Raw genomic sequence first — 8,992 nt, 5'->3', positions numbered from 1 at the left:
GTCTAAGGCCAGCAGATAGTGGATGAAAGAAATGAAGCCATGTGGTAAGTCAGCATGGCTGGTTCCTGAGAAACACTCCTCTGTTTTATTCTTTTCTCTGATATAAGAGCAATAGTGACTTTCCCCTTCCCTAATCACTTTTATAATAAAATTTGCTCCATTGCATTTCTTAGGCAAACACAAAGATTTGTTGCCCTTTCTTTTAGACACGCTACAAAATAATAATGTTTGGTATTGAGACTCATATTTTTTCATGATTACAAGTATCAAACGACTTCACTGGAGTTACACCACAGAGAAAATCTCTGCATAATTCACTCTATGCAAATGAATAAACTGACCCTCAGGAAACCCCATACTGAAATACGTGTCCTCACTTTGACTTGAATCCACCAACAAGAGAAATGGCAGTCATGAATCCGGGCAATGCAAGCATTCCAAAGTTCTTCATCCTATTGGGTTTCTCTGATCATCCCTGGTTGGAAATGCCACTCTTCATAATGGTGCTTGTGGCTTACATCTGCACACTAGTGGGAAACATCTCCATTATTGTTGTGTCCAAGGTGGACCCTCATCTTGACAGCCCTATGTACTTCTTCCTTTCCAACCTCTCCTTTCTGGACCTGTGTTTTACCACAACCACCATCCCTCAGCTGCTGCTGAACCTCTGGGGCCCAGATAAGTCCATCAGCTATGGAGGCTGTGTGGCCCAGTTCTATTTGTTTCACTTCCTGGGAGCCACAGAATGCATCATCTTGGCAGTCATGTCCTTGGATCGGTACATAGCCATCTGCAAGCCCTTGAGGTACCCAGCTATCATGCATCAGAGACTCTGTGTGTCCCTAGTGGCCATGGCGTGGATAAGTGGCTTGGCTAACTCCTTGCTTCAGGCATCCCTCACTGTCCAACTGCCACTTTGTGGTAACAACAAGGTGGATGACTTCCTGTGTGAGATTCCAGTGATGATCAAGATGTCCTGTGTTGACACCACTTTCAATGTAACTATGCTCTCTGTCGTGGTGACATTATTTACCTTGATTCCTTTGTCTCTTATTCTTGTCTCCTATGGGTTCATTGTAGCTACAGTGCTCAGAATTCGTTCATCAATGGGAAAGAAGAAGGCCTTCAACACCTGTGGCTCTCATGTTATTGTTGTCTGTCTCTTCTATGGGCCAGTAATGTGCATTTATGTGCAACCTTTTGGTACTAACTCCCAGGACAAGAACAAACTCATGGCCCTGTTCTACAGTCTGCTGACTCCTATGCTTAACCCTTTTATCTATACTTTGAGGAACAAGGACATCAAAGGGGCAATAAGGAGACTTCTCCCATTGAGCCATCAGGGAAGAGAATAAGCACCACCATTTTATACTCCACACTCTCCATGTAGGACTCCAAAGAGCCCCTTCTCTAAATTACTTCTCAATTTTTCCTCCTCCAAAATGGTTAGTATCCCTCAGTAACTATCCAATCTACATGTATGTTTATTCACCACAGTGCTGTGATTGTTGGCCCTCATTTTGCAATGTGAACCCTAATTCCCATTTGCCTTCAATTTGCATGAGACCGAGTCCCTGTTTAAATCCTCTTAGTCCATCTAGGGATTCTACCTTAGGAATCTGAAAAGTATGCAATGAATAAATGTTCACTAACTGACTCATTCAACATCAACCATTTATGTGTAATTTTATAAAAATAATGCAAGTAATATAAACCACAGTTATCCTTCTTACTATTATGGGATATGATATTATAAGTATGATTTGCTAATTAACTATTTTTATTGAAGTATAATTGATATAGAATGTTATATTAGTTTCAGGTATACAACATAGTGATTCAACAATCATATATGTTATCAAATGCTCACCATGGTAAATGCAGTCACCATCTTTCACCCTAGAACATTATTTATTACAATATTATTAACAATATTCCCTATGCTGTACTTTTCATCCTTGTGACTATTTTATAACAAGAAGTTTGTGTCTCTTAATCTCCTTCACCTAATTTGTCCATCTCCCTACCCCAACCCTTCTGGCAACAGTTTGTTCTCTGTATTTATGAGTCTATTTCTGTTTTTTGTTGTTGTTGCTTGCTCACTTTTTATTTTTTTAGATTCCACATATAAGCAAAATCATATGGTATTTGTCTTTTTATTCCTGACTTATTTCACTTAGGATAATACTCTAATTTTCACACATGATGTTGCAAGGTTTTTTTTTTCTTTCTTTTTTATGGCTGAGTACCATCCCATTGCGTCTGTGTGTGTATATATATATTCTTTATCCATTCATCTACGTTGGATACTTGAGTTACTTCCATGTCTTGGCTATTGTTAATAATTCTGGAATAAACATAGGAAAGCATATATCTTTTGAATTAGTTTTTTTTGTTTGTTTGTTTCTTGGGTAAATACCGAGACGTGGAATTACTGGGTTATATGGTATTTATATTTCTTTTTTTTTATATTTAGATGCTTATTTTTGAGAGAGAGAAACACACAGAACATGAGAGGGAAGGGTCAGAGAGAGAGGGAGATATAGAATCTGAAGCAGGCTGCAGGCTCCAAGTTGTCAGCACAGAGCCCTAAGCAGGGCTCAAACTCCAGGACCATGAGATCATGACCTGAGCTGAAGTCAGATGTTTCACTGAGTCACCCAGTCACCCCTCTATTTTAATTTTTTTAGTAATCTCCATACTGTCATCCATAGTGGTTGTACCGATTTAAATTGCCTCCAACAGAGCCAATCAAATCCCTAATGAATTACTGGCAAGACCAGATAGGATAATACCTCATACCATATAACTCAATCTTCAATCACACATTCACTGTCTGATCCTTTATAAATAACATAATTGAAAAAATAATATTTGACTCTTACTTTACTACATGTCTCCATGGGATTCCTTCCTTTTGAGTCTTTTTTAATGTTTATGTATTTTGAGGGAGAGAGCACAGCAGGGAAGGACAGAGAGAGAGAGAGAGGGAGAGAGAGAGAATCCCAAGCAGGTTCCACGCTCAGCACAGAGCCTGATGTAGGGCTCAATCTCACGACTGTGAGATCTTGACCCATCTTAAAATCAAGAGTTAGCTGCTTAACCTACTAAGCCATCCAGGCGCCCACAGAGATTTGACTGAAGTAACTATTTCCACGTGTACAAAGGGAAACCTTATGGACTCAAATCTGAGAGACTTCTATGCAGCCTCCTGGTGTTGAGAGTTGTGTAAACTTCGCTGGGGAGATAATTTTCCTAGCATGAGAATATTAGGTGTATTTGGTGCACTGAAAGGATGAACTAGTTCAATTATTTATGAATAAAGTATTAGATGTTAAGAAAGAACATGGGGGTGGTGGAAGATAACGTGGGAAGAATGGAAAATAAATTGTCTATCACATCATCAATTCTGAGAAGTGATGAAGCAGAAAGATATATGATGATGTGGGAGGGGAATTCTATTGATTTTATCAGTAATATTAATTCATTATAACCTGTCATTTTTCATACTACTTTACTCCCTACCCTTACAAACTCTCATCTTTTAAATTATATTTGAGGTAAATTTATATTTTTCTAACAACTAAGTACTTTTATGCAAGGTGTTCATACATCTGCACATCCTGGTGCATTTGTATGTTTCCACTATTCCCTTCCAAATGGCAAGAACAAAACCCACTGACTCATATTGTACAAGCCTCTAATATAGAGATATAAAATGATTACAATCACTAATTAATCAATCATTAATGTTTAATTCCTTTTCTATGCATTGCCACAAACTTTTCTCTGTAGACATGAATGGAAGGACACTATGATTCTGCTGTTGTTGGAAACAAGGAAATACACTCTTTTTGGAGGCAGGATGATTCCCTGCCATGACCATGTGTCTGGTAAAAAAAAAAAAAAAATCTGATTTCACTATGTGAACCTCTTTCATAGTACTGGCCACTTGAAACTTTGCATTACTTTGGATGACTACTATCTCAAAACAAACCAACAAAAAACCATAAGGTCTTTTTATCTCACTTGGTAACCTAAGGAGTCAGTGCAATAGGAGCTAAAGAATAGGCTCTGAATAAATACTTTTTTTAAATGAATGAATGAATGAATGAATGAATGAAAAGTATTATCTACAGCCTCATTACCCATGATTAAAACCTGTATTATAGACCCATGTAAAATGTGTCATGTACTAAACAATGTATAATAGCAGATGTGGTTAGTAGCTGATACTTAAGGAAATACTTCTCAAATTATCTTCTGGAATGGCTCCAGTAGATATGAACTGCACCCAGTTTATGAAAACTAATCCAGTGGTGCCTGGGTGGGTCTGTCAGTTGGGCATCTGACTTTGGCTCAGGTCATGATCTCGCAGTTTGTGAGTTGGAGCCCCGCATCAGGCTCTGCGCTGACAGCTCGGAGCCTGGAGTCTGCAGCCTGCTTTGGATTCTGTGTCTCCCTCTCTGCCCCTTCCTTGTTCGTGTTCTGTCTCTCCCTATCTCTCAAAAATAAATAAACATTAAAACTTTTTTTAATGAAAATAAAAAAAATAATCCATATTTAAACAAATTTGAGGAAAGCCATATATTATTCTTGGAGTTTGGAAAGAAAGTTAACATATTAAATGTGTGATAACTCCAAAGTACACAGTCACCTTGTTTAACACTTCTCAAGTATTTTTGTTCTGATTTTATTGGCTTCTTTTTGAGAGAAAATAACATATAGCACAGTTTGGGAAATAACTCACTAGAAAACTTGAATCTCAGAATAGAAGCAGAGATCATAGAGGAACTGAAGAAAGCAGAAAATCTCACCATTGCGGTATATGAATAAACAGACTCTTACAAAGTGTTTGTTGGGTTTTGAAATAAAGTTGCCCGTAATAGTCCCTTTATACCTCCCCAAGTGTCTGAAATCTCAATACTATTTATTCCTTTAGGATATCATGTTTGCAGTCAATTACTACATTTGCAACTTCAAATCAGTATGCACTAGACTAATTATTTCCTCTTAATTATGGTATAAATATAATAGCAGCTACACATAGGACATGATAATGTAGTTAACTGCACTATAGTTTAAATATTAAAATAAAGAATATGTTTCCCTTTTTACTGAATATTTTTCAGCTAAGAATGGAACTCTTTAATATGTAGCTATCATAATAAGCAGATGGTGCATACTTTTAGATGAAATGTACAAAAATATTAATATCGATATCTACATAAATTGTTTCTCAGCAAACATATTGAAAGACATTTTTATCATGGATGTTTATATGTATCTCCATGTGACATGTGTGGGCACATTTGCTATAATTAGTCTAACCTGCCAGAGGGCTGCTGTTCAACCTTGATACACCTCAAAATCTTACCAAGCTTTTAAAAATCTCAAACTTGATTCCACTGCATACTTCCTATATCAGAATTTGAGCAATCATGTCCAGAGAACTATTTTGAACATTTTTTTCAGTAGATCTTTATGTGCACCCAGAGTTCGTGAAGGCCATTGCAGGGAAAACATTTGAGATCTCCAGTAGGACAGAAGTCAGATAGGATCCGACTAATGGGAGAAATGTAGCCCAACACAAGAACAGGACATAATCCTTGTCATAGGTGTGAAGAATTATACATGCTGCAAGCTTATACGAAAGAACTATAAACCCATTAGCCGATAAAAATAAAAATCACAACACTTGTCAAATGCTAAGTCAATGCAACAAGACTAAGCTGACACATTTGAAGAGACCTGACCTTTCCCTCTGAAGTAAATGTTATGCAAAAGTAGGGTAAGTACTTCAAACAATAGCGAAACTCACACTTATGTGCAACAAAAATTTTTAAAAACATGGTTTTATAAAACTAAAATATACTACAAAAACTGAGAAATGAATAGTTACTGTTGATAACTGAAATATCAGTCTGGGGTAAGCCAATATAAGAAATATTTTAAAGCAAGAACAAAAATAAGAAAACTATAATACACCATGTGATAAAAGATGTGGAAATTGACAATAAAAGCAAGTGTGAACAATAGAAATGGTAGTTGAATTAAAGCAATATATGGAGGAGTAATAATCCAGTAGAACATAGGAAAAATATCCCTGAGTTACAAATAATTATTTGGATGCACAGGATTAAAACAAAAATCCATGTTAAAGCATAGTTAACCAAGGAAAAGACTGGACATGTCTTTGTGAACTCCTGAATTCTAAACATGAAGGAGATATCTTAAATGTATCCAAAAAGACTGGATGATATATTTACTTAGGTCAGACCATCCCTTTCTCTAAGAGTATCTAGAAAATCTGGATAAAATACAAAAAAAAAAAAAAAACAACACTAGAAAATATGTATGCTGTTTTGTAACATACTGAAAGAAATTGCAGACACTATGGTGTTCAGCACTTGAGGGGTTGACTGCCAGGGAAGGGAGGAACACTGAAGAGACAACACCTTTTTGAATCATATACCCTTCATAAAATTTGCCAGTTCTTTACATGTGCATAGCAAAAGTTCAAGGAACTAGGCAAAAGCAGACACTTAGGAGACATAGAAGGGGAACAGGATTTTTGGCAACCACAAAAACCTAAGGAGACAAAAACTGGGATCCAGGGCTCCCAGGGAAGCCAGGGTAAGGAGCTAAAACTCCAGGTAGACAAGCAAAATACTTGTCATGTTTCTGTATCATCCCTACATCAGAACTGGAAGTGGCTAAGAGGTTAAGAAACAGGATTTGCTATAAGACACCATATAACTAAAAGATAGGGAGAAAAGGAATAAACAATGTGCTCAAACTTAAATGGTCATCAACTTAATATAGACTGCTATTTGCACAAGAGTTATATAAAAACCTAATGGTAACCATATATAAAAAACACTCATAAATATGCAAAGAATAAAGAGAAAGAAAACTAAATATATCACTAAAGAAAAGGAGCAAACCACGAAAGAGAGGACAAGGATCAAAGAAAAACTTTACAAACAACCATAAAACAAGTAATAAAATGACAATAAATGCATATCTACCAATAATGTAGATACTGTGAATGTAAATGGACTAAATTCTCCACTCAAAAGACATAGGGTGACAGAATGGATTAAAAAAAAAGAAACAAGGTCCATCTGTATTTCCTAAAGGACCCACTTTAGACCTAAAGTCACCTGCAGATTGAGAGTAAAATGATGGAGATACATATATCGTGTAGAGGGATGTCAAAGAAAGCTGAAGTTGCAATACTTATATCACACAAAAAAGATTTTAGGGGCGCCTGGGTGGCTCAGTCGGTTAAGCAGCCGACTTCACCTCAGGTCATGATCTCGCGGTCCATGAGTTCGAGCCCTGCGTCGGGCTCTGTGCTGACAGCTCAGAGCCTGGAACCTGTTGCAGATTCTGTGTCTCCCTCTCTCTGACCCTCCCCCGTTCATGCTCTGTCTCTGTCTCAAAAATAAATAAATGTTTAAAAAATAATAAAAAAAGATTTTAAATACTGTAACGAGACAAAGAAGAACAATATATAAAAATAAAGAGAACAATACAACAGAAAGATATAACAATTATAAATATTTATGCATTTGACATGGCAGCACCCAAACATAACAGTTAATAACAAACATAAAGGAATTAATCAATAATAATACAGTAATAGTAGGAAAATTTAACACCCCACTTACATCAATGGACAAATAATTCAAACAGAAAATCAATAAAGTAATAGTGGCTTTGAATGACACACTGTACCAGACAAACTTAATATATTCAGAACATTTTATCCTAAATAGCAGAACACACATTCTTTCAAGGCAACATGGAAAATTCTCCAAAAGATGTTATATATTATGCCATAAAACTAGCTGCAACAAATTCAAGAATATCAAAGGCATCCCATGCATATTTTCTGGCCACATGCTATGAAACTTAAAGTCAACCACGGAAAAAAATCTGGAAAGAACACAAATATATGGAGGTTAATATACATGCTACTAAATAAAACATTGGACAACCAGGATATAAAAGAAGAAATAATTCACATGGAAGTGAATGAAAATGAAAATACAATGGTCCAAAAATTTGGGATGCAGAATAGGTGGTCATAAGAGGTAAATAAAAAGTAATACAGGCCTACCTCAAAAGGCAAGAAAAATCTCAAACAACCTAACCTCACACCTAAAAGAGCTAGAAAAAGAAAAACAAACAAAACCTAAAACCAGCAGAAGGAAGCAAATAATAAAAATTAGAGGAGAAACAATATAAAAACCAAAAGATAATAGAATGTAACAATGAAATCAGGAGCCTGAAAAAAATCAATACAATTAATAACCCCCTGGGGCGCCTGGGTGGCTCAGTTGGTTGGGCATCCAGCTTCGGCTCAGGTCATGAACTCACAGTCCGTGGGTTCGAGCCCCACGTCGGGCTCTGTGCTGACAGCACAGAGCCTGGAGCCTGCTTCTGATTCTGTGTCTCCCTCTCTCTCTGCCCCTCCCCTGTTCATGCTCTGCCTCTCTCTGTCTCAAAAATAAATAAAAACATTAAAAAAATTTTTTAAATTAATAACCCCCTACCTATACTTAAAAAGAAAAACAAGAGAAAGACTCAAATAATTAAAATAATAAATGAGAGTGGAGAAATAACCAACACCACAAAAACACAAACAACTATAAGAGAATATTATTAAAAAAAAAAAACTATATGTCAACAGATCAGACAGTCTGGAAGAAATAGATAATTTCCTAGAAATATATAAACTACCAAAACTGAAACAGGAAAAAATGGAAAACTTGAACAGACTGATAGCAGCAAAATAGTTGAATCAGTAATCAAAAATCTCCCAACAAACAAAAATTGACGACCAGATGGCTTCACAGGGGAATTCTACCAAACATTTAAAGAAGAGCTAATACTATTCTTATCAAACTATTCCAAAGAAGAAGAAGAAGAAGAAGAAGAAAAGAAAAGAAAAGAAAAGAAAAGAAAAGAAAAGAAAAGAAAA

At 36.2% G+C, this 8,992-nt stretch overlaps 1 protein-coding gene across 1 annotated transcript; it reads left to right on the top strand.

The window, feature by feature from the left end:
• The first annotated feature begins 204 nt into the window (after positions 1-204).
• LOC125939466 (olfactory receptor 2B11-like) lies at positions 205-2,364 on the top strand. Its single transcript, XM_049654931.1, has one exon. It carries the CDS (start codon positions 405-407, stop codon positions 1,353-1,355), a length of 951 nt encoding a protein of 316 aa, XP_049510888.1. The 5' UTR covers positions 205-404; the 3' UTR covers positions 1,356-2,364.
• Positions 2,365-8,992: the final 6,628 nt, after the last annotated feature.

This window comes from Panthera uncia (assembly GCF_023721935.1).
Source record: "Panthera uncia isolate 11264 chromosome B2 unlocalized genomic scaffold, Puncia_PCG_1.0 HiC_scaffold_25, whole genome shotgun sequence".
Taxonomy (NCBI): Eukaryota; Metazoa; Chordata; class Mammalia; order Carnivora; family Felidae; genus Panthera; species Panthera uncia.
This window is presented reverse-complemented; position numbering and strand designations above follow the sequence as displayed.

What these genes read in the sequence shown, in the direction of transcription:
- LOC125939466 (XM_049654931.1), top strand. Translation starts at nt 405, where the DNA reads ATGGCAGTCATGAATCCGGGCAATGCAAGCATTCCAAAGTTCTTCATC.